Here is a 27,059-nt window from a genome sequence, read left to right on the forward strand (position 1 = left end):
CTGCCTGACTTCAGATAAGAGAAAGGATATACTTGAAGGCAGGTGATCTGCATATCAACCTCAAGAATATTTCCTGAATTTTTGCAAGTGCATGCACAGAAGCAAAGATGTGATTGTCTATCCTTTTGCATGTGAGACATCATGTTTTATTGTGCTTGAAGACACTCAGGTCAGCATAGTTGCTGTCTGCTTCTTACCTAAGAATTTGCATTTATGTTTCATTGAATTTGCATTCTACATTGAATTTACAGTGTAATAGCTTCATTTGCTGAATCCTCGGGTTTCTGCTCAGTGCTAGCTGCCAATTCAGCAAAGAACAAAGCATACATGATATCTATTTTTAGCACTGTTGAGGTAAATTTAGTTGCATTGTGTTCAGTAGTTTTTAATTGTATGCTTAAATAGTGTCCTGGACAGAGATGACTTCTTAATTAGAGCCTGAACTTATAACCCTAATGTTTTATTTGTGTTGTTGCTGAGCGTTCACGTTACAGTGTTCCCTGACTGAACCTCACCAGATTTGACTATAGTCCCGTAATGACTGAAGAAGATATTGCTGTGTTGTTTTATTAAAAACCAAACCAAACAAAAAAAGCCTTGGTGATGCATGTTTTTCCAGTGCATCATTTCACTGGAAAGAGGTGCTTAAACAGTCTCTGTGTAGGAAAGTAGCCTGGAATAGCTGTTGTGTTCTGCACTGTGCTGCTCTGAGCAACTTTGGAAATGCCATGCTTCAAAACCCAGTACTCTTGAGGGCATAATTCATCCAATCTCATTTATGAAGGGAATGAAAACCTCTCTGTAGAGTGCTTGGCTCTTGCACACACTCTGTCTCGCCCTTTCTCTCCTGTATTGGGAATACAGATAAGTAGCCTGTGCTAGATGACTGAGTAGTTAAAGTTAGGAGAGAGGAGCCTGCCTCAGAACGGGTGTCTCCTTGGTGAACTAACCCAGAATAACTGTTGAGCTTGAAGTGTGCACTCTCCTTTATTTTGCAGAAGCAGCTCTGTACAGACCGATTCTTGCAATGACACACATGCTACTCCGCAAGTAGTTTGCCCTGCATATTCAGTAATTTTGGCTTAGCATCAATGAAGAGCAGAATTAGACTCAAATTCCTGAATCATCCATAAAGAACGGTATAAATCCAGCACAGGCTGAATAGAAAACAATAGCAAATCAAGGTAGTAGTGGTCTCTGTTGACTTTGTAAATGTACAAAGCTATCTAATGCCTATGTCCTCTTCCTATACATCCCTCTGCAGTACAGTTGTGGTAGTGGGTTAATTCCACCTCCGCTTCCTACACCGCCATAGAATATTTGAAGTATGTGGTATATTGCAGAAGACCACCTTCCATTTCTTCTGGGTTTTCTGCATCCATCAAAAAATAGGAAACTAGACTATGGTAGGAAAGTGTTCTCTCTCAAACCTGCATCAGGTACCATATAAAGCTCTAGATTCAAGAAGTTTATGTTCAATAACTTTTACTTATTGGCATCAGTTATTTTCTAGTGTGCAAAAACTCCTCTTTAATGTTGTTGGTGAGAACTTACCCCGTAATTAGGAATTTGTAACTCTTCTAATATTTTACTGGAGTTAAGGAGTCAGCATACCTTTAATAAGACTTTTGAACCTGAAAAGGAGGAAAGGAGTCGATACCTCTGAAACATAGAACAACTTGTGTGTTAGGAGAATGACCTCTGCTGCAGGTGTGGAGGACAGTAGGCACATGGTGCAGGATATTTCCTGCTGTCCTCACATCACACAGCTGTGCATTGCACTTTTTCTTCTTCAGGCCAAAGTTACAGGAATCAGTAGGAAATCAGCTTCACTGTTCTTAGCTAAACCATTTTTTCTGTCTTTTTGCTTTTATCGCTGTGTTTGATGCTGTAACATTCTCTGTTCTTTAAATCTGTCGTTAAATGAAGCCAGGAAGAATCCAACTGTGTATTTTAAAGACCCATATTTTCCATACTTTTTTGTATGAAATAATAACATTGATTTGTTTTGCCAATTATTTGGGTTTTTACACAGTGCACAGAGTTGTTTGTTAAAGGCTGTGTCACTTGTTTTTTATTTTCTAGCAGTGTTTCTAATCCCACATCATGATTTTTGCTTTATTGAAATCATACATAACACCACTTGCCACCGGCTTTTAAAAGCCTTTGTTTAATTCTTTTCAAAACAAACAGATTTAAATGATTTTCCTTTGATTCTTAGACGCTGTCGGGGTTGCCAGATCAAGACTCTTTCTACGACGTAGTGGACTGTCTGGAAGAGCTAGGCATTGAAGCTATTTCACAAAGACACTTGAACAAGAAAGGAACAGACTTGGACTTAGTTGAGCAATTTAACATTTATGAGGTAACATAACATGCCCTGTTTTATGCATCTTACAGCTTGTGCAAACTTCAAAGCTGGGAGGAGGGGGGAACGTAACCTAGGTGAAATTTGGTTATCTATTTTATTTTAAAAGAAAAACATCTGGTTGCTAGATGTATTATACACATTCATATATGTGGCCTGCTACAGTACCTGACTGCCTTTAATACAAATGCATTTTATACTAGACCTGGGGCATACTTCAAGGCAAAACAGAACATTTACTAGCGTCTTTAGAGGCAGTTCTGCCTGCAATTAAAACTTTCTCAGACTGCTAGTTACACATCCTGAATTAAGTACAAGTTCTTGCCACATGCAAAAGTATTCAGCTCATGAAAAAGGTTCAGCTGAGCTCAGCTTCACAAATACCACTCACTCCACAGCTGAATGCCCAGCAAGTCCTTGTTTACGAGTTTACACTGGACCAGTTCCTATACGGTTTGCAGCAATGGAATAGTGAATGACTCCATGTTCACCACACAGGTATAAAATAACCACTTCTGGAATATTTATATGCAAAGATAGGATATCCAGTTTCTTAATAATTAGACCCTTTCTCAGACTTTGGGAAGTGTTGGAGGGGGGACATTTAGGCTGAAGTTAATATAACATAAATGTGAATTCATGTTCTGATGCGATGAAGTGAAATGACTTTCTCTCCATCTAAGTCCAGCAAAGAATTTGGTCAATTTGATTCTCCATTTTCTTTGTCAACTCTACACTCATGTCAATTCATTAACTTCAGTAGAGTTACTCCTTATATGTAGCAATTTGCAAGAAGAGTCAAGCCAAAATAGGAACCTGAGAATGACAGAGGGTTGCCTGTTCCCTTTTATTTTTATGTCACCTCGTAACATCCTTTTCCAAAAATGATCATTAAACTTAAAAGTTGGTTTTTCGCTCCTGCTGTGCCTCTTGAAAGGGCTGATAGCAAAATTACCAGATTGCTTAATGGCTACCAGCTTTCTCTTGATAACCAGGCTAAATTTAGACATACCTGTGTAAATTCCTCCTTTTTCTGCCAATGCTCTTCTTTATCTTAACAGCTCTTTTTTTCCCCACTTGAATAGATTTTACTCATTAAGCAGAAATATCACACATCCCCCTGCCTTCATTGTGCCAAAGTCTCTTCTGGTAAGAATCATCAGAATAATAGGACTAATAGAAACAGGAGGAAGATATCCACTCTTCTGTTCACCCGCCTAGCCCTTTTCTATAACTGTTTCTATTTGAATGGGTCTTCCTCAAATAATGACAACTTAAATTTTATGCTGTGTTTCATATGAGATCCAACAGTACTTTTTACACAAGAACTTCATTGCTTCTGTTGGAAAAATCCTTTGTCAAGTACCCTAAGATTGCACTTTTGAGTTTTTTGTTAGAACTGTGTCACGCTGGCAGCTGTAGGCATGCTGTAATCAAGAGGCTAGGTTCTACCTCCACGTTCTACTCCTGTGCTATTTCCGACTGATGAGCTCCCAACCTATGTCAGAAGTTTCTGTCAAATGTCATAGTGGTCGTCCTATTCTCAACATTGTTAGCCTCTTGTATTATCCATATGCCTCTCTGTATTGATAGTGCTTCTGAACTGGCAGGAAATACTGAATTTTCCACTGAATGGCGTATGTGAAAGCAGTTGTGCTAACCTAAAAACTAGGTGGCTTGGAGGAGATGTGTGGTCTGGGTTTTTTTAATCCATTGTGGTACCAGTTCACAGAAATAGGCTTGTTTTGTTAGGGTTTTTTTTCCTTTGTTTATTTTGCAGAGAGATCTGGAAAAACAGAGATATTAAGTGGGATTCAGTTATGTATACAACTGTTGATCTCTTTCTTGGCTGAGAAGAAATTATGGCAGTGTTCTAACATAAGTTCTGAAGTAATAGACATTAATTTCCACTTGTGTTCCTAGATCTGTTGTTGACTACATGTTGAATCTTTAGTCAGCCAATGCATGAGAGTTTTTTCTGTTGATTTCAGTAGGGTGAAGACTTCACCTCAGTATTTTGAAAGGAAGTAAAGGCAGTTAGGTGTCCAACACTATTCAGCGACTTTGAAAATTAAGTCCTAAATAAAAAGAAAAAACATAGGAGATCTAGGAAATCTGTTGTTGCAGGTCCTGTCGTCTTCTCTAAAGCATGTCAGTATATAATTCCATTATTAGAGCTGCTACATTGTACTAATGGATAGGTAGCAACTTGGATGGATGGCTATAGAAACAACTCTCATAGAAGTTGTGTTGTGACCAGTTAACTTTTAAAGTGTAAGTGTGAAGACCTATGATGTCTAAAGGAACCGCCTAAGAAGTCTTGCCTCTCCTTCTCAGATGACACTGAGACATGAGGATGGAGATGAGACTGCTGACCCTCCTCCCAGTGGGCGCAAGGACAGAAGAAGGGCCAGTCTCGGTGCCAGTGAGCGAAGGGGACTGGAGCGCAGACGGAGCCGGAGACACTCAGTACAGAATGTCAAAAGCACTTTATCAGCCCCTGCGAGTCCGTGCAGTCAGTCGAACCCTACCTTCATGCTAGGCCACAGACAGCGCATTGAAGACCTCAGTGAGAAGTAAGTGCGTGAGCTAAGGAATACCCCTTTCTTTTCCTCTATTTCTTTCCATCATGTTCAGTATATACTTATACTTCAGTATGTACTTATCTGCCAGCTGTTTCTGTTTCGTTTTCCTCTTCTTTCCGTTGCATTAAAAAAGGAAAAAAATATATTTAAAGGTTAAAAGAAAACTTTGTGGGTGACTTGATTTATCTATATAGCTGGGTTTTTTGGCACCATCTACCCCAAGTAAATGGACCCAAACCAAATGAGGTAGAACATTCAGTGTGGGAACTAACCAAGGTTAATTTCGTCTATTGACAGATTTTATATTCAAAATATCAACATAATAGAAGGTTGTAACAAGACTATAGTCACATTAATTCAGATTTATTTGTCCTGTATATGTTACAGTTAATTCTTTTCTTTTTTTCTCTGGAATTATCATTCCAGAAAAAATATTTTCCTTTCAGTGAATGTATCTGATGTTTTATAATTAATGGAAGAGAGACAGTAACGACTAGTTGAGGAGCAGTCTGCAACACTGCATTGCCAATACTATTACAATTGGCTTGGCCTGTGCGCGATTAGAAAAAATGGGAGCTGCAGATCCTCAGCATGTCTGAATACCACACAAGAGGGCTGGAATTAATTTTGCCCAAGTTAAACGTCTGATCATCTTGCCTCCCTTTGAAGTCAGTGGAGAGTAGAAAGCAATTCTAGACCTTCAGTTATCTAACGTATTCTACATGCCTGAAATTTCATCTAAGATGAATCGTGCTCTGAAACTGGCTTTTTCTCTCTGTTGACCATAAACAGAGTCTGGCTGATTAGCTCAGGTGGAGATATGTATGCTGCAGGTACCTAAAGCTGACCAGATGTCTGTCATCCAGTGGTTCAGAGGTGCAATTTGCAAAACCAAAGCATGCTCCATGAAGAACATTTCCTGTATTGATCATAATATTTGGGAAGTTTTTTGAGGATTTCTGTTGGGTAGCACTGTATGTAAACAAAGACCCTTAAAATCCCACATTTTAATGTAAAGCAGCCCATCTTTCAAAGCAAACCAAACTGACTAAAGTTGAATGGCTTCAGGCAATATTAAAATATAAGACTGCAGATCATTTAAACAGTAGATGAGTGTTGTATATGACATAAAGGCTTATTCTTGCATTTGGCAACACGTTCATGCTTGTTTTCCATCACCTTCTGTTGCCCGGGTCTGTAGTGAGCTGGCGGCCGAGCGCCCCATGGTCTTGCAGGCTGGTGACGAGGATAACAGTGCATTTGAGGCTGAGTTTGAGGCGGCTTCGGTGTGAGTACAGCTGGGGCTTCAGCCACTCTGCATGGAGTGCCTCTTGCATGATTTTGGCCTCCTTTTCCTGACTTACTAATGAGACTGGGAGTCTGTATTGACGGATATGCAGCAAACATCATTGGTGTGTTGAAGTGAGAAGTTTGAATTAGAAATGGGGGAATGCTTCAACTCTGCAAACATTGTTGATTCTACTGTTGCAAACAAATACAAGTCATGTGAGACACCAACTTTTACCGTTACATTTTCTCATTATAAACATTTGCTTATTAATTTATTTTGCAGTAATTCTTCAGTAATTTTTAATAAATTTGTTTCAGCTGATTTTTAGTAATGGGGTCATAATAATGTGGCAGATGAGCTTTGTAAGTTCTTTTAAATATTTTTTCACCAGCATATCATAATTTCAGTAAGCATCCTTCTCTTGTGAAAAAAATAGGTAATCCTACTCTTCTAGGAAAGTAATTAAATTCTCATTTATTCATGTTCAAGTGTATTGTTTTACAACTACATTTGGAACCTCTATTTTATTCACTTGCCTCTTTAAGGAAAGAGGCATTGATTATGATTGGTGTTTAAGGAGAGTATTAGGTAAATGAAAATCCTTCCCCTCCGCTCCCCAACTAAAGATGGGAAGTATTACTTGTAGCTAGCAAATCAATGATTTTTTTTCCCCTACCAGTCATTACAGACCACAAAACATGTTTTGGTGCCCAAAGATTTGGGTCGTATGCTGAATGATATTTTCAATATTGCCATAACAGGAGGCTCATCATTTCTGTACTTCTCAGAATGGCTCTTCTGAAAGTCCTGCTGGATTGCTGTTAAATAAACATTTTAGAAAAGCTGATTCTGATTCTGTCCTTCACGATTTTCAGTTGCATCATCTATCCAATTCTATAATTGTGGTAGGAAGAGGAACCAGCTTTCCTGCTTTATCAAATTCCAGTCAGTCTCTCAACTTTCAATGAAATAGTGCAGGTGAATGAAAGAGTAGTTCTACACTTGATAATTAAACTGGGAGCACAAGCAATTAAAGAGAATGCTTCATGGCTTCTATTCATTCAAATTTAAACACGGGACAATAGCAATGTCGAGTGGTTCATGTGATGTTGTTGCACATTTATAAAGTTTGAATTAACCTTAAGCAGAAAAATATTTTATCTCTGCTTTGTATCTACTGGAATTGTTAAGTTTACAAATTTGAGTACATGATCACTGATGCAATATTTTTTGATTTAAAGGACGTTAATACAGCATTGTAAGTTTAGGCCTTACTGCAATTTAGAATGAAATTTTAAAGTTCCATTTTAAAAACATATGTTAAAATATGATGCAGATATCCTCTGCTTTAGTCAAATTACATGCTTGTTACATCCCCTGTGCTTCCCTCACTACTTGTAGAGAGGAATCTGTAAAAATGGATCAAAGCTAATTATTATGTCCCTAAACTGAAAGTATCTTTTGTTCATCCAAGAAAGACAGCTGTATTTCGCTATTGACTTTCTTCTGAGTTGTAAGCCTAGTCCTTTCCAAGGAAGGGACAAAGTCTGCAAGTCTGCAATAGGTTTTTACTGTGCTGAATTTAGTTGGAAAATATTCTGAACAAAGGAGTGCCAGTCTCTTTCATTGGAGACTCCTTCACTACATATTCTTTACCAGTGGGAAACATATAATAGTATTCATGCTAATTTGACTGTGTTGCTCCTGCTGGTATCTCTCCACTCTGTATGTGGTTGCAAATTTCTGTCTTGTTTTACAGTGGATTAATGCCATCAAGTTCGGTGGCATTACTTCTGATGGACGTGATTAGAGATTAAAATCACATTCTTACACTGTGCTGAATTTTCTTTTAGGCAATATTTTTGGTTATTTTTGGACTTTGCTACCAAAATCAGTGGAAGATTCAAGTTCTTCCTCAGCATTCTCCTTCCCACAGTGTTCATGTCTCTTTTCTTTCTAACTCTGTCAGCTGGTCTGGCAGTTACTTTGCTTTTGTTTACCACATCAAACAGGTTGTCCACAGTCATCCGCTTTGTGTCAACCGACAAGTCTTCCAAAAAGAGAAAAATCCTTGATGCCGGTAAAGCAAAAAAAGACAATATTGGCCAAATTCTGTTCTGTCTCAAAATGCTCTATATCCAGAAAAGCTGTGTGAAGTCAATGGAGTTGCTCTGATTTACACCAGGCTAATTGAGAGCAGACTTTGGCTTTTGAGCTGGGAAAAGTTGACTATAAATGCTAAGGGCAACCAAAAGGAAAACTTGCAGGCCTTTTTCATCCATTTGGCAACCTTCCTCCAAAGTAAATGTATTTCTTTTTGCCTGTGGTTCAAAACAAATAAAGACCAAAATCTGCTTTGTGTTAAAATAGTTTTCATGGAGAGTGAAGCCCAGCCTAATGTGTCTGTTACAGAATAAATAAATAAATAAATTGATAATGACTACTAAATAAGGAAGGCTGAAGGTTGATTTAAGAATATGTAGCTGCTGCAGCATGCTTCTAAATGATATGCCTTGCCATTCCTGACCACCACCAGGTTTGCTTTGCTGAAAATTTCTTTCTTTATCGTAATGGCATTGAGTACCATAAAACCTGGGGGCAACTTCAGTCCTGTTAACCTATGGCATTTTAAATGCTTTGCTGTGGACTCCTCCTAAGATTTTCGGTGCTTGTCTGAATTCGGTGCTCTCAATCTGTGCTCCAGCATTCTGTTTCTTAAATGGTAGACTTTTAACCTTTTCCTTTTTTTTTTTTTTTTAAGCTAGCTTTTTTCCAGCCACACAATGGATAGAGTCAGGGAAAAATGTGAAGAGTGGAACTAACGCTACATTGATGTTTTCATCGTATGCAGTGATTTCTGGTTGTACAAGTGTTAACAAATAAATTGTTGTCATTCTCTTGGTCCTCATTATGGCTAGTTGGACAGAGCAGAAGGCAAGGAGTTGAGAAACTCTTGGTTCTGTCTTAATGGAACAGGTGCTCTTCAAGGGCCCTGCGCATACAGAGCAGTGAACCAGAAACAACTACTCTCAGCTTTTCAGTGAATCTGTTTCCCATTCGGCTGTGCGTTTCCCTTTGATCAACGTTGCACCAAGAACATTCCCCTTTTCTCTCCCGTATCGTCCCACCTGAACTGTGCCAGCCAGACTTAGCAAACGAACCCAGGGAAGCATCTAGTAGATTTACCTTGACAGCTTTTATCACCATTTTGAGTGAAGAGGTCTGTCCAAGTTTTGTAGAGGGATTTGCATATTAATTGTATTCATGTAATATGAGATTTATAAAGTTGTGTATAACCAGGAATAGATATTTACCTCTCTTTACCAGACTTCCTTCTTTAGTCTTCACTTTTACTATTTTTCCTAGCTCTAATTTGCTTTGTATCATCAAAAACCACACAAAATAATTGCTAGGATTAGTCACTATATGTGTTCATCTGGAGATAAGCAAGCCCTCATTAGGACATTCTTGTTCATATATTTGAAGCCTAGCATGCAGAAGAGCTAACTGGCATCAAAGAGGCCTCTCAGAGTGAGGTCTTCATCTTCATTTAGCAACAGAAGCTGGATTTCACAAAGTATCTTTAGACCGTAGGGATAAAAAAGCATAAGGAAGAGTGACTGCTGAGGTTCACCTGAGGCTTCCAGATTATTTATTCTGAGGAAACTTGGCCTTCAGGAGGAGCATCTTTTAAGATGGAAAAGGTGATGCTGAAGACCAAACAGGGAATTACGTACCTATGATGAAGTATACATTGTTTTTATACTAGGTCCTAAGGAAAGGCCTAGGGAACAAGGTGCCTTTTGCCCCATAAAGTCTTTGGAGGGAGGCTAAATTATCACAAAGGAATTGTGGAGTTAAAATTCGCTAGACGTACTGAATTAGGCTTTTTTTAGGGTCCTATCTGGAAGGCTCTTATGACTTTTCCTCTGAGCGAAGAGTAGCACTGCGAATTCCCAAGTTTCCTGCAAGTCTGGCTAATTGGACGCAGCACAGTTGGGCTAAGTGCACTGGGGCCGAGGGCTTTAGCATCCTTTAAAGTTCTAAAAAATTTTGGAAAATTGTTGTCTAAATAAAGGCTAAGCTGTGTTGGGAAGTCCTAAGGAACTGTTTGTTAGAAAAGACATGCTTCTGATGCTTGAGGACTGCTAAGATTCAGGAAGAGATCATGACCAGATATATTTTGGTTTTACCAGAAAACAATGAACATAGCTGCGCCTCTGATGCTAAGAAATTTTTCTGCTTAACTTGGGATTCTTCTTGTGTTTCTGTCTACCTGCACAGTCCTTGGTTTGGCTATAGTGCCCCATTAACTGATAATTGAATTTGCTTCATGTAGAGCCAGGCCTGCAGGGGTAGTTTGTCCAAAATGCAGCTGAGACTTCTAAATTTGGGGGGGGGGGGGGGGTGTTATGATTTCCATGTTTTCAGACATCCTAAACCATAACTAATCTTTGATTTCTCCAGCATTTAGCAAGGCAAAATTCTAGTTTTTGTCATGATGTCTAAAGTTCTGATGGCTTTCTACTGCAGTGTGGGAAATGTTTTGATTCTGTAAAAGTCTACAGCTGTAAATTGAAAAGCTAGTTACAGTGGTGAATGGGTTTTTGTTGTGTTTTTTTTTTCAGTTTAGGACGGGTACGTTTTGCATCTCTTACAGTTATCATGTGTAATATGAATACAGATAGGTATGAAACAGCAAAGTAGGGAGACCTGACCTGTTCAGGTTCTGCTATTTTAGATTTGGGGCAGGGTGGACACATTTGTTTTTCTCATTTGCCATACTGCAGGTAGAGTTGATCTTAAGCATGAAGTCAAGCAGATTTAGAAGGAGGTTGAATAAAAATAAAATATTATGTGATCTTAACAGCTTGTAAGAAAATCTTGGAATGACCTGGAAGGAATGCAGTGGAGAAGGAGATGTGAAACAGGTTAAGAGATGTTTTCTTTCACGTCCATACCATAAACAGAAGATTGTATTCATGCATAGATAGGTACTGACCATTAATACCTTGGTAGTTATTAAAAAAAAAAGTTACAATTTGATGAATATCTCATGTAGTGGTCCTATTACTGTTCGAGTTTTATACCAGCAGTTTTTAATCTGAATTTAAATACTTCACTAGAAACCTCTGGTTTTGTAGTAGGAGTACTGTTCACTGTGGACTTGCTGAAAGGAAATGTTTTATCCTCAGGAAATATGCAGAGTCCAGTTGTCAGCACTGGACTTTGCTGTAAAAGCAATGGGTAAATTTTCCCTGCTTGAATTTCAAGAGGAAAGAAAAAAAATACTGAGACTTAACCGAGGTTATAGCTGCATGGCAAATGAAAACACAGTGTGACTTAGCTTAATTATTTTTTCACTGTATGTTTAGCTTTGCTGAACTACCTGAGAAAATGTAACGCTGAAGCAGGGTTTGAATCCGTGTCTCCTGAGGCCCACGCTAGTATCTTATCCACTGCACTATCGGTCTTAGAGACTTTACCCTCCATGGTGTGTTTCCAGCATTTGTAAACATGATCCTCTGAAGCCCAGAAAGATTTTTACACATGTGATGTGACGGGAGGAAGAAAGACAACATTTTGGCAGGTTGCCATTACCAGAACCCTCTCTTTGAAGTAGAGTGACCTTGAAGTGTCAACCAATATGCAGTTCCCAGCTCTAAAATCACTCTTTCTGTATATGTTTCCAGTATTTATTACTCCTAAAGTCTCTGTACGTCATGATTCTGTTTCTTCACCTCTTCTGCTCATACAGATGTAAAGACAGCAATGCTGTTGAGTGATCAGAGAGCCAGGACTGCTGAAGTCCTTGCATGGCCCTGCCAGTATCTTAAGCGAGCCTCTGCCTTCTCTCCCTCTATCCTGGTGCATCCTGTGTAAAACTGCAGCAATGAAAAAAGTGTGGCAGTATTACCTAGGTATTATTTAGGTATGAAGAGTTTTACTGATCATGTTTTAGGGATAAGAAAATAACAGTAACCTGAAGATAATGAGCAACTTAATATGCAAGCACAGAAAACATGCTTTCCCTTATTTGTAATTTTCTCAGCTTTTTTCTGAACAAAGTTTCCTTTATGTAGGACAATTAGCAGGATATTTTATTTCTTAATTAGGTATCTTAGTCTCCTTTCTATGCAGAAGGCCATGTTTTGAGGCTTTGTAAATCAGTTACTATCCATATAATTTCTTGTGTTTTCATTATCTTTCAGCTTGTGTTTTTTAGTGTTTACTCCTACACGAAAGACTAGTTGAATGTGTTCTGTCTGTAGGACAGAAGAAGGGAAGCAGCAGCAGAAGAGGCATTTGTTCCTTTTACAGGGGCTTAGGAATTTGGCTATGAATTATGCTGTCTAACCTATGAAAGTGGAATTCCACTCATAAATTGAGGATGATGGCAAGCCATTGCAAAAGAAAATAAAATTACAACCACCATGACTTATAAAGATCTCTCCTCGATGGAACATTTTTCATTTTCTGTTTGTTCACCTGTAAGTTCAGAGAAGCAGCTTTCCAAGTGCTGTGCAAGAGGGAAAAGAGATCAGATGTTTGAATGGGGAAAAAGAAAAAACAAAACCTTGAAAGTAAGGTAAATGTCTTCAAATCAACTGTACTATTTCAGTCAAAATAATACTGTAGGAATAGTTAATGGTCATCCAGCACCACTGAATGTGGCCTGTAGTCCTAGTCAGTAGCTGCTCCTCTGGAAGGCAGTCAAAGTTTAAGTGAAAGTAATTTAAAGAAACTCTATTGAAAAGCACTTGTCTTAATTAGAGAGTGAGAAAAAAAATTTCCTCATCAGTAATTAACTGCACATACATTGATTTTCAGGGGAAGAGGGAATAATGCCCTGTAGCTTTGCGGTTCCCCGGTTCTTCATTTTCTAGGTCGCTTCATAGCTTAAGAGCCCCTTTTGTCATGGGAGTCCAGTGTTCCCTTTTCTTGGGATTCTTCAATATATTTCACTCTATGGGTGATCTAGAACGACTCAGAAGAAAACTTTGGGCCTTGTCTAATAACCTGCAAAATTAAAAAGGAAATATTTAGTAAGACTTTAATAAAGGTTAGATGAGCCCTACAGAATCAGATACCAGAGGGAGATCATTTAGTTGTTCACTCATGTCTCATTAAATTGTATGTGCACTGTATGCACGAACCAAAATGTTTGTAGTGAAGTTACAGTGAGACCATCCCCTTTGCAGTTGCTTTATATTCAGACATAGTACTCTTCTGAGTAGCTGCTAGGAGCTATTAGTATCAGACATTAGTAGCTATTCTGAATTAAAATGATTTAAAGCATATCTTGCACTTTAAAAAATTCCACTGATACCAAGTAGAGTAAAATCTGGTTCTACACTCAAGCTTATTTTCTGACTTTGTTTCTTTTCCTTTAGTACAGCCTTCGATTTTTCTATTAGATGTATCTTTGTTGGCAGGGGGGAGAAATCCTTGTGTTTCTGGCTGCAAATTAGAACAAAGAGGGTTTGAATTTTTTCAAACCACATTCATTGAAACACTGTCAAGAGAATAATTTTGGGGGAGTCTGAAGGGGACAGTAACTCGATAATCTTATACGCGCTGTTCAGCTCTAGGGACCTCCGAGATGGGTCACGCTTTGTGGTGCTTTGGCTTCTTGCATAGTTGAGAGTCACTGTCCTCAGAGCAGTGTAATGCTCTGTTTTTAACGTCATCTCTTTCTGCTGTGGCTGCATTTACTCGTGCCAGGTTTTTTAGCAGATGTGGCTTCTAATTCTCAGAGAGTGGTTGGAGAGGCCTCACCGATTGTGTGAATCATTTTTCACAAAGGAAGATACTGATTTGTACTTTTGTGAAAAAGTAGTAGATGCCAGGACTGCTATACGCCTGGGTGTATTAGGTATGATCCTTAGCACCTTATGGACGTTGCCCCTGCATTCAAATAAACTTGTAGATGCGTCCCTTCATTATTATTTTCTTTCATCAATCTAGAAATCTGTCGTTTATGTCTGTGTAATCTAGAGCAGCTACTTAGTATCAACAGAACAGATTTGATAAGTGTTCTTTATATTTTTTTAATTACAGAGAAAAGATAATCCTTTAGTTTTAAAGCTTTAGCCTAGATTTCATTTTGGTGCCCTGATGATTCTCTACCCATAAAGTGCACTTTTATAGTCCTTTTAAACATGCACATATTTTAAAGGGCTATGAATGCTTCCATGTCAAACTTTGGTTTCTTCCCGCTGAAACAAATGAGCAGGAACTGTACCTTATGTGTTTGTTCAGCTGCTGTTACTGATGATGCACTTTTTAAAGGTTTGGGTGTTTTGTTTTGTTCTTGTTTTTTATGTAGGTAGTGGTAATCCATTTTAAAGATGCAGATAAACACACTGGTGTTTCTAAAATCTGTTTTCACTGTTTTAAAGCTTTTGTTTAAATCTTTCTAATCTGCTGCTTTCACCATAGAGCTGAAGTAATCCAGTGATGGCTTTAGTGTTAGTTGAATGTAGCAGGTCCTTCCACATTAGCTGAAGACCTCTCTTCCCACCCCAGGATAAATATTTGCCTTTTGTTAAACGAGATAAGTTGCTCAGTGCTACTGAAAAACATGCTGACTTCTGCAGCCTAGTTTAATTGAAAAGCTCTCTGAATCATTTTTCTTAATCTAATGCTACTATTGCATTGGCACCAAATCTCTATGTATATGTGGGAGAGAAAATGAGTTTTGCTATGTCATCTCTTCTTCATTTCACACAAAAATAAACATACCACTGAAGGGTCCAGATGAATTCCCAAATGTGTCTGCTGTTCTGTTTGAGCATCTCTCTGACTGACAGTCTTAGATTTATTATAATGGCATCTGTTTTAGTTGGTGATTTCCTGTTTTAGTAAATCTTTAAATGAAAATTTTCTTTTTCTACATTTTGAGAAAGATTTTTCTAGAAGATAAATTTTTTTCCATGATTAGAATATCTATTTTCTAACAGTATGGACAGACAGCCACCATTATTGCTTTTGTTGAAGAAGTAACCCGCTGGGTTCAACAGCTCTCCTGATAGTGAGTTTACCTGTCTTCTCTGATCTGAATCTGATTTGCTTTTGGTGGATAGTCCAGAGGTCTGAAACTGTGAGTTTAGATCCTGAAAAGGCCTTTTCCAAACCTCGAGGATCTCTCCTAAGCATGTCATTATTTCCACTCTGCGAGTTGCCCGTGCCCGAGGATGGCTCCCACAGGCTGGGGAGTGTGCTGGCCTCTGTGCCACACCAGGCATCTCCGCAGTGGACCAGTAGGGAACCACCTCCTTCCTCTGCCCCTTCCCAGTGTACTGTCGTCCTAGGGTTAAGATTAACAGAGGAAGAGAGCTTTCCAATCAAAGAAAAGCTTCTTCTAGCCTTGTGATTTGGAAATCGAGGAGATTTGAGGAAAGAGTCCTTGGCCTAATATGAGAATTATCTGGAATCTCTAAAATTAAGCCAGTTAGGGTTTGAAGATGGCCTGTAGAGCCAAGGCGCTGCTACTAGATATCTGTAGGGACCTGAAGACTTCAGTTAACTTCCACCCTCTTTCACAGCAGTAGGTGAGTCATGTAACTATATAGATTTGCTGTTCTGGTGAGAGTTAAAAAAAACCAAAAAAACTCATTTTTGTGACTCTGTCTTGAATATCAGCATCTGTCTCTTGTGGAACAGGCACAGCTGTTGGCTATCAGCAGCCTTGGAGCTGCCTGTCTACCAAATCAGATGCTCTAATACACATGCAACACCTCCATTTTGTACTTAAGAGCTCTGTGGATGTATGTATGAGTATCTATGCTCACTTCTTAGTGTTCACCCAGTTGATTCAGTTTTCTTTTTTATTATTGCAGTTCAAAAATATGTGTGATAATCAAGAATAAATGGACTTCCTCCAAAATATTCAACTTTGAAACAGTACCCATTATGGATATGTTAATGTCTGATGCCATACAAGTGTGTTGCATAGGATTGCTCTACATGCCTAGTTTATTTGAAATATGATATACTCAAATAATATACAAAGGCAGGAGCTATTGCTCATATTGCAGTCAGAATCTGTGCTGTGATTGGATTTGTTGCTAGAATCATAGCCTCATTCAATACAGGGAATGGTATTTTATGGCCTCAGCCAGTCATCAGATTTCTAAATAATCTGCTCCTTTGGAGTCCAGCAAGTCATAACCCCTGAGAAGCCAGGCTTTTGACTGTTTTGCTTCCCAAGATGAAATTGCAGATAAACATCATGGCATGCAGAAGTATTCCCTTCATGTGACACTCTGAATAGTCCTGACCCATCACAAAGGAGGATGGGACTAAGCATTTCCTTCACCTCCATGTAGGTCATGTCATCTCCCAGTCTAAGCCCTGTTTCTTGAGGTAGGTTTGTAGCGTTTCTCATGGATCATGTCTCTACCCACAGGGCTGGAACCAAAAGCTTACATGTCCCCAAATAGTCCTTACGTGGAAATGGTTTTCAGTTCCAGTAATTGACTCCAAGGTGAAATTAAGTCCGTGTCTTATTGCTAAGCCTTCAACAAATAGATTTTTGGTACTGCATACCTGAACGAAGGATGTACTTAAAAAGCTAAATTGCTTTAAGCATAGGAGAAGCCTAGCCATCTTGTACGACTGTACATTCTGCAGAGTGATCTCTGCATTAATCATGTTTTTAAGGAAATGCTAATGCCTGTGCAAAATGTTTTATTGATGGCTCTAGAACCTGAGATATCACAGATCAGTTTTCTGGTTTGTTTTTGAACTGATAATCCAACGAACTGGCCTTAATCTGAGCATTTTTATTGTCGTTCTAAAGGCTGCTTGGTTTTCCATTTGTCTTTGAAGAAAACTAGGCCTTCCAGGGTAAGTGAGATGCAGTTTAGGGGTTTTTTGGTGCGGGGCTGTTCATGTATCCTGCTTTTTTAAAGCCGATCATATATCACTTAATTTAGGAAGTTTTCTTATTTCTGATTAAGCTAGTTCTATTGGAATCAGATTTTCCCAATAGTGGATTAGAGCAATGCTTTGCAAAGCAGTAAAAATCAGAGTACCGTATTTTAGTTGATTATAGCTCACTGGTAATGTATGCTTCACTTGTTATATACTTTTTACACAGAAGGTCAGCATTTTCCGAAATGAATGTCTAAAGTTAGACTACTAAGTCCATATTCAGTTCCAAACATTTTAGATTTTTTTCTAGGTAAATTGACTGTTAAGTAAAAGTAGGTTCGGGGCTTTAGGTACCAATTAAATAACCTACTCTAATAAATAATGAATACAAAAGCTTTGAAACTTGGGGAAGAGAACAGCTTTCATTGCTGGTAAATAGACGCCTCAGCATCAAGACCTAAAGACCGTACATTCAGGGTTATAATTACCAGATGTAAAAACAGATGACAGGATCTCAAGGCAAACATCGCATGATATGTCCCTCAACGCTAGCTTAGGGAGCTGATGGTGCTCTCTTCTGAGGTGATCCTTGCTGTGAGCTGCTCCTCTCTGGGTTTGGATGCTTTTTCTCTCTCCCCAGCTTCCCTTGGCATTCAGAACAAATATAACATTGATAGTTCCCAGCTCAACTCCTATCACACAGAGTTGCAATGCATTCACTTTAAGGTCCTGTCCTTGCGGCTGTTCACTTAGGTGAACACATGCATGCTCAAAGAATCCTTTCGGATTTATAATATCTATCATATCCAATGAGTATTTCAGTTATGATTCTGGGCATTCGGAGACGTTGGAGAGGTGCAAGGAATTTGATGACATCAGTCTGGAAGCCTCCTGGTGAGAGCTGAGAGCAGGGTGGCCACTGAGCAATTCATATTAGCAGTGGCCGTGCTATCAGCATTATAGGATGCACTGTGCTTTTACCACAGAATCAGGAGCTTCCCGTCTTATTGGCCAAATGTGATTGTTGTAGGACTGGCAGTTTTGTTTTTTTGTTTTTTAATGCTGATGTATACATGCGTGGAAGTCAAGAGGTGTCTCTGTCTCTGCAGGGAAAGGTTATGTTTGTGGGGAAAGGCAGGGGGACGGAGAGAGGATCTGCTACAAGTAATGTGGCTCTGTCATGTGGCTCTTAGGAATGGTTAAAAGCATCTACTTTGTAGATGTTTGCTGGAGTGTTGGAAAAAGTTCCAGGTGCTGCCATCTTCCTGGTTATTACTAGTTTAAACTTACATAACTTCATGCAAATGCAAGAAACTTTGGATCAACCCTTTGCGTAACACTCGATGACGTCATGATCTCACGTTATCAATATTCTTTTTTCTTATGATGTGGAAACATGCTAATTTTCAATGGAAAAAGCGCACAGAACATCCCATTAGAATTAGAGAAAAGAAAAACAGCTTTTGGGAAAATGGATGAAATAGGAGTGTGCTACAAACTTTGTTACTGTTTGTATGCTTTTTTTTTTTTTTTTTTTTTTTTTTTTGCATGGAACATACCTACTCTTATTCTTCCTTAACTGAAGTTGAGAACTGGATCAAATGCAACTGAAAAAAGACCAAAAAAAGAAAATATTTTCTAAATTTTCCATGAGTCCATTGGCTTGGGGGGGAAGAGGCATAAATGGGAGGTAGTGGAGGCAGACAATGTAGCCTCTTTTTTTGTTTAATATAGTTTTCTTTTTACTTATGTCGTTTGTAGGTTATGGAGGCTTTATGCGTTACTTATAATTTTTTTCTGCCAGACTGACTGCTGAACCGAAGCCTGCTTTGACAATACTAATGATTCTTTACTTAAATAATTCATGTACTGGTATCCAATAACTAAAATAATGCTATTTTCAAATAGTCCTGAACTGGTTTAGTCTTTCTGTTATTTCTAACTTAATGTTTCATCCTGTTCTATTTTCCAGTTCAGCTGCTACCTTGTTTCTGCATAAAACAGAAATGTTTTGTTTGTGTTAATTTAAAAGTGTGATGTCCAGTGCCAGCTTGATTCAGCGTGTACTGTGCTTTAAGCCAAATTGATACAGCTTTATACCTTATAAATTGAACATTGGTATTGTCATGAATGCTTTCCATTAATGTCTGTGCAGGTAGTGGAGTAGCAAAAGTAAAGCTGAGCTCCAGAAGAAAATGGTATAACAAATCTTGGTGTCTTAAAAATTAATAATAAAAAATGTAAATAGGGAGATGGTAAAATTTATGTATTGTTAGCCACCCTTGTGCCAGCACGTACCTACTGGGAAGATGTAGTGGGCTGTTCGCCTACTGCTGCAGCTCCCCCTCTTCTTGTTGCCCTCCATTTCTAGCTTCACTGACTTTCTTTTTCCGGTGACTCATGTCGTTTTCTCTTCCACCTTCTCTCTTTGTGTCCCGCTGCGTGCCTCTTTCCTTGATTTGACCTCAGAGAGGAGGAAGAGTCTGAAGAAGAGGAAGAAGAACAGCCAGTTACAGAGCCCAATACTGAGGATGAGGGGGAGGAAGAGGCCAGTAGGCAGGTCGAAGCCAGGTACCAGGACTCGGTGTTGTCCCTGCACCTTTCCTCAGCTCTGCGGATCCTGGCATTAACTCACCACCCCTTTTAACTCGCATTCCCAGCTTACCTTTTAAAGCCACCCTCCAGGAAATTTTTTCGAGTGTAAAAGCTTTGCTGTTGTGTGTGCTAATGGCAACATGTTTAATTATATCTGCTCAATGCACGAAGAACCGTTTGCACTCGCTCACTCTTGATTACTTTGGTACAAAATGAATAACAGTCACACATCATAAAGACATTTAGCAGAGAGCATAACTTTTTTTGAAGCATGGCTTAGGCCTATCTTTTTGGTTAGAGCAATGGTGAAATATTACAATGCTTTGTTGAGTTAGGCTATTGCTTGGTTTCTTAGGGTTTTTATTGTTATCCCTGTTTTTGTTGTATAACCTCATTAGCAATATCTGTCAATATGGAGAAGACTGCCATTTTTTGAATATTGTCTTTGATTTATTTCAATTTTGTTCATTTTTTTATAGGAGAGAATTACCCAGAGGTAAACCTGATAGGCATATATCATTTTGTACATATATGCACATCTGTGTGTATATATGTATATAAACAAACCAGCTATCAAAACAATATTCTCATGTAAAATTTTCCACTTATTTCAGAGGTATATGTGGATTTGGCATCTGGCAACTTTATCGTAATAAATTGGAAAAAAGGAAATATGGTATTTCTTCCAGACAGCCATTTGATTTAAGTTAAATTGTTTGGCTTTGCAACTCGGCAAATGAGATTGGATTTTTTTTTTTTTTAATCAACCACATTCAAGCAGACACTATACAGCATGGAAGGAAGAAACGAAACTGTTTAATGTGCAAATTCCAAAGAAAATACTGTACTGTTGTTATTAATATCTTCCAGTCTGCAAATGTAGCCAAAGGTTGCTTGAAATTTCAAAATTAAGTGATAATTTCCTCAAATCCAAAAGCTTAAAAGTCAAAGCTAAGACAATAAATCAGATGCATATATTAAATATTGTGAAAAAACATAGTGTTTGGGAGCCATATAAAGGGTGTGTTTATAGGACATCATTCTTTTAAAAGAATAGTCACTTTGAGGTGGTCGGGTGATACTCGGATGACTTTCTTAAATACCTCCTTTCACTGTCACTGTAGTATAACAAAAATGGTTGGTATTCTGGCCATTTATTTTAAATCCTGTCAGGAAGGGTAGGAGTAGTTTGACTTCAGTGATTGCTCTCATGCACAGCTGGTAAAATAGATGAAGGTTTCCAGCCTGTCCCGTGTGTTTCTGTTGTGAGAATGATTACTGGGTGTATGTACACCTAACAATTAAATTCATAATATCCTATGTGACTTATATTTTTGTTGCTTACTCTGTGGCAAACCCTCTCTCCTCAGCAAGGTGCAGTTGCTTGCACGCTGTGTAGGTAGAGGGCAGAGGTGGTCTGGGGAAAATCAAACCAGCGGCCTGCCAAGCGACGCAGTCCAGAGCCCATGAGCAGCGCTTATGCTGGAGATAGTGGTGGTAGCAGGAATCCAGCAGTGCATATCCCATGGCTTTTCACCTTCCTTGCCATTTTTCCTTCTGTAGTTCAACAGCACCTACCTACGTTAGAGCCAGGCGGGTGCATTTTCCATTGTGCTAGGTGTACAGGTAGCTTTAGTAGTCTCTATCTAACACCAGCACAGAGATCGGATGGGATGCTGACACTCAGATAAATTAGTGGCTTCATGCCTAGGCAAACAATTTGGTAAGATATTGCTTTTAAAATAGCTTTAAACCTTAATTTTTGACAGAAGAATGCTGATTGGGCACTTTCCATTTTTATCTTTGGTGGATGAGTGTTTCTGGGTTTTTAATAAAAATATCAATTTGCTGGGGAGGATGGTAATCACATACCTGGCCTTCAGGGGTCCTCATGCAGACAGGGTCTTAACATATCTCTGCTCTGTGTGCCAGATCATCCAGAGTTTTGAGACTGCTTTGTGCTACTCAGACAATGCTTCCAGTCTAACAGGCCATGTGAAAACAGCGCAGAAAACGGTTGTGAAAAGGTTCATGAAAATACAAGGCCAATCAAAATTCAGACTCTGCGTTCTGAAAGTCTGTGGATTAAATCCCTTCCATTCCTCAAAGCTGAATCCCTCCCTTTTCTCAGTTTTTCTGACCCCAAGAAGAACCCTACCAGGATATAAAGATTTGAGTAACTTCAACTTTAAAAAAAAAAAAGAGAGAGGGAGAGAGAGAGAGAGAGAGAGATTGTCTACATTTAGGTATTTTTGTTTGTTTGTCTCTCCTAGCCTTTATTTTTTCCCCAAACACTATGATCTATTGATCTCTCTTTTTTTTTCCCTATTTCTCTGCCTTTCTTTTCCCTTCCTCGCAACATTTTCCTCCTGCAGTGGGGTCCCAGCTGCCCATGAGGTTACGAATGAGAACCTTTCACAGTGCTCTGATGCTTCAACCGTCTCAAGTGCAATTTCTCCAGCTGAGAGGCCTCTCTCCTGCTCTAGAGCAAAGAGCTCTTCCAGCAGCTCCTCTTCTGTGCCTGATTCATCTGTCTCCCATCGTAATTCTGTTCATTCATCACCATCCTCACCTGCGCCAGTTTTGCTGAGCTCTTCCCAAAATTCATCGGCATCCACTACTCCAAAGGCATCTCCAACGGTAGAGAAATTACCTTATGTACCACATACTCCTTTTCACCTCTTCTCATATGACTTTGAAGAGTCTCCAGCATCTGTGAAGGAAAAGGAAGCAGAGGTGATGAGGGAAAACAGGTAGATTTTATGCAGCTGACATTAATTTTTAGATAAATGAAGAACACTTTCTGAGAGTTTTATAGTGGTAATAACATGCTCTCTGTGTTGTATTATTTCCAGAACATACTGTATTAGTTTTAGTCATGTCAGCCTATATTTTGATTTGATTGATATTCTCCCCTTGCCTTTGTTGCCTTCATTTCATCTTATTCCTCTTCCAGGTCTATAGTTAATAAGTAACCTGGCCTCTTCTGTACGGCAGTAGATAAATAATGTGTGATTTGGGAGATTGTGTGTAGGAATATTATTTTGCTCTCATTTACAACAGTGTAATTTGCAGGCATGAGTTCTTGAAAATTAATGAAGCTCTTCTGATACAGAACTGCAAGAGATCAGATTGGCACATGGAATTCAAGGGTGAAATCCTGGCTTCAAAGCCTGAACTGCCAAATCTTGAATTTGCTGTTAGATTATGCTGCATATCCCTGTCACACACAATTTCAACTTGTGCTTGCAGCAAAGATTTAGATTAAACCTTATAAAGAACTTACAGCGCTTGGAATAGACAGTTTTCCCTCCACAATGTATGGTCATGTTCAGTGGCTTATACATTTCTCTTCATTTTTAATTCTAATTTTTAATTTGCTATCCTACCCATTTGAAAACATGTAAAGCTTTTTGTTTTGTCTCAGTCTGTTTTGCAATAAAACAGATGACAATAGATAAAACAGAAAGCAACGCTAGAGAATCACCTTTAAAAGTTGACATTTTTTAGTTTCCTTTCCTGATGGTTAGTGTTTGATGTTATAAATGTACGCATATATTATGAGCGTATTTATTTCTTCCTTTCTGCAGCAGTCCTTCTGAATTTCTGCATGTGAACAAATATTTTGATTCCTTTGATCCTTTTAATTTTTGATCTTTCTCTTCTAATAGGTGGGTGGGGTTTTTTGCTGTTTTTTCATTTCTCTGAGAAGCCTGTAAATCCAAGTAACTGTTGATAAAGGACTTAGTTCAGATGTCTTTCCTTGAACTCTGGGATTCCTCCAAATTTACATTTTGCTGTGTATTTGCCATTTTCTATTCGGCCTTTCCCACTCCTTTATTGGTCTCTCATTATTGTTGCTGTCATAGTTATACTTTTCAGAGAGAATATATACATAAATGTTTAAATACCCCCTGTTCCTGCAATATTTAGTATTTCTGCAGTGAATTTTTTTCCTCTGACTATCCTTGTGCTTCTCTTTATCATATAAGATGGAGGGTGTGATGTGAGGGAGGATTGTGTTGGGTTTATCTGGAGAAAAAAGAGGGCAAAGCTTGCATCAGTTGGGCAGGAATGTGTTCATAAAAGAGGTAAATGCCTGAATATCTGGGGTTTCTGCAGAGGGAAGGCTTCTGGGACAAGGTCAGTGCAGTTTGCATCGATATATCAGACATGACAGAAAAATGGAAGTAATAGCAACCACCAGAAGAAGGTCAGAGAAAAAAACATGGTACATAGGATGCAGACTTAAGCTTAAGCTGATGCATAGGTTTTGACTCGCTACTGTCCTAGCTTCTCTTTTGCCTTCTAAATTTGATTTTGAGGGATGCCACATGCTAGTCTCTCTAAATTTGATTTGCTAACACTCGTTGCTCTGAGCCTATAGAAGATGTGTTGTCCCCATTTTTAATTGGGGGTTTTCTTAACTTTGGCCTCATTGAAATTCCCTAGTCTAAGATAAGATTCTGCAGTGTGTCCACTTTTTCAAGGGGCAGAGGAAGTGAAAAGTAAACATAATAATCGATAAGAAGGTTTCTGTATAAAGCATGATTCCTTCCATTATTTACATATATATATATATATACACACACGCGCGTGTATATATATATATAAAAACTCCTAACCGAAATTTATTCTGATTTTAACACTGGCCTTGGCAGTTAGCAGTGCTGTTGTACCCTAAGGAATGGAGTCTGAAACTTTGAATGAAATTTTGCATGACTAAGTGAATGTGTTAAATGGAGATAAAGGAAGACCAACCAGTATTTTCAAATAAAATCTCTGACTGAAGAGAAATTACTTAGTGCTGACGCATGTGGGAGAAGAGAAGGCAGAGAAAGGATAAGATAAAGGAGAGTATATCATATGTCATGAACTATAATAAAGAAAATGAAGTGTTCCTTTTTCCTGAACTGACTTTTGTCATTTGGATGAGTTGGCCATGTAGACTACTTTACCTTCAGAACATTGTACGCTTTCCAGGCGGGAAAATGACGTTTTCTGTGAAAAGAAAAGTTAATGTTTTTCCATGATTGGGAATCTCTATGTCTCTTTGACAAGCCATTTAAATACAATGGTTAAAAGGCCCAGCAAAGCAATACCATTGCCTTTTCTATTCACTGCAAGGGCCAGGATGGAAACATTGCTACAAGGGACTCTGGGGAGGTGGCCCATTCCAAGAGTCCTGGAATCAATTTCTCTTTGATCAGCAAACTCACATTGAAGTCAAGTTCTTTTTTTTTTTTTTTTTCTTTTTTTTTTTTTAATAGAGCAAATGGCTGGTAGAAATTCCTAAAGCCATGCTTCCGGAGAAAAGTCTTTTTAACCATGGTGATGATTTTTCACAGACGCTGTAAGATATGGCACATAAGCTATAACTTACGTTGGAGGAGGGGAAAGCAAATGTATACAGCCTGCTTTAATTGAAAAGAATGTGGATGTTTTTCATTTGTAACACAAACATTCGCAAATCATGTGCGTCCGTGTTCAGTTGGTGCCTGGGGAATGCTGCCCTTTTCCTTAATTTCACTAGGGACGAATTCTGCTGACATGTATCGTTTCGGTCCCTTTCTTAATGGCTGGGTATCAGCTCCCAAACCAGCGAATAAATCTGAGTAACTGAGCAGTGATTTAAGTATTCCAACTCAAAACAGTCGCTTAAGAGGATCATTCTAATCTCTCATTAATCTCCATACCAATAGCTCAGTATTCAAATCAAGTCTTTCCATGGCATGGGTTATATTAAAAGGAGATGACAGGCTACATATATTGAAGCTGGGGTTAGAGGAATATTTTCAGAAGCTGGATGTCTGGGGAGTTCTGGGGTATGGCAGCATTCCCACCCCCTAAACCAGGTTTGCTGTCGCATGTCTGCTTGCTGACTATTTCTTGTCTCTCTGTCTCTCTCCTTTTCTGCTATTTTTCTTCTCACCACTCCAGGTACAATAGCTATGGCAGCAACTCTTACTCTTCTCCGCGACCTTACTCTGGACTGAGTGCCCCTACGACACCCACTTCTCGTTATGGGACAACTCTGTCACCGCCTCAGGAGACCAAATCGGACAGGTTTGTATTTTAATCAGCATTTTGACACATTTGCTTTGGACGGAAGGTGAAGGAGAAATGTTTAAGTTGCTCTGAATGAGTATTGGAAATATCTTCTAGCCAGATTTTTCCTAATATTGGGAAGAGAATGTACAAAAAGCTAGAAATGTTCTTTTCCCCACTCATTCTTGAGTCGCTGTTCACAGAGTTAGTGTTAAAGGCTGGATTTATTTCCACTCCACCTCTGCGTCCCCTTAAAATGGATAAAACAGAGTTGTCTTACACTAATGCTGTTCTAAGTATTAGAAGGTGAGTTAAAGCACATTTTTATTTCTGTTCATTTTTAAAATCAGATCAGTTTAGACTGATGTACTTCTGCTTATATTGTCTTAAATCAAGAATGAGATCTTGGAAACCTGTGTTTAGCTCAGAATTTCCTAGTCCTTAATTTTGTTCTTCCTTGAAAATACATCTTATGCCTCATATTTAACCATGGCCAAAAATGTTCTTACTACAAGTATAGGAAATTCTCATTAACCTATCAGCTATCATCTCACTTAAAAAAAATAATAATAAATAAAAAAATAAATAAGGAAAAACCACCACAGCAAAATGCCAGCAATCTTTGACCAATCAAAATACTATGGTGAATTATATAAGGTACTTATGGGGGGACGGGAATAGAAAGAGTGTTGCGGATACATGAAAGAAATTCTTCTTAGCAAGAGATTAGGACCACCAAAAGGTAACTGACTGTTACTACTTGCAAGTACATGACAGCTTCAAAGGATGTAGTGCTGAGTGTAAGGAGAAAACGTAGAAGTTTTTAATTACACTTACTGTCAAGATAATTTAATTTTAAAGAATTTCCAATTAGGCCAGGTGGGTTAAGTGTTGTATGTTGCCAAATTGGCCTCTAATTCATAAAAACTCCATCTCCAGTCAGTGTTCCTGAGCTGAGGACTGTTTTTGCAGGCTCTTTTGACTATATTCCAATTAATTTTTATTAATAATGTTTAGGTATCTATACATAGGTATAGAAATACATGTATATGTTTTTGAGTACGTATATATTTTTAAAACTAGCTATTGCGACACATCTTTTCCAGTCCACTATTCAGAATGGGTCGAGTTAGACTCTTTTAGCGTGTAAGTATTTCCAGCCACAAATATTGATTTCATCCTTTTTCTCAAGTGAATAATTACATTAAGTTTATCTTTGGGAAAAGGCATCATTTTTCGTTGCTTATCTTCCTAGAGCAACCTTGCTTGGTTTGTCTTTCCCGATCTGAATTAA

The 27,059-nt window shown here is 38.6% G+C and overlaps 1 protein-coding gene across 9 annotated transcripts in view; it reads left to right on the forward strand.

The window, feature by feature from the left end:
* The window catches only part of FHOD3 (formin homology 2 domain containing 3), a 409,852-nt gene that overhangs the window by 286,260 nt on the left and 96,533 nt on the right, over positions 1–27,059 (forward strand). For 6 of the 9 annotated variants that reach the window (XM_064506705.1, XM_064506703.1, XM_064506709.1 and 3 more), the window contains exons 9-13: positions 2,222–2,365; positions 4,706–4,944; positions 19,592–19,693; positions 22,093–22,470; positions 25,658–25,783. In XM_064506705.1, coding sequence (XP_064362775.1) covers positions 2,222–2,365; positions 4,706–4,944; positions 19,592–19,693; positions 22,093–22,470; positions 25,658–25,783 — 989 coding nt within the window. The remainder of the gene's footprint in view (positions 1–2,221; positions 2,366–4,705; positions 4,945–19,591; positions 19,694–22,092; positions 22,471–25,657; positions 25,784–27,059) is intronic. The other 3 variants (XM_064506710.1, XM_064506711.1, XM_064506708.1) reach the window with 2 other exon arrangements.

This window comes from Dromaius novaehollandiae, chromosome 2 (assembly GCF_036370855.1).
Source record: "Dromaius novaehollandiae isolate bDroNov1 chromosome 2, bDroNov1.hap1, whole genome shotgun sequence".
NCBI lineage: Eukaryota > Metazoa > Chordata > Aves > Casuariiformes > Dromaiidae > Dromaius > Dromaius novaehollandiae.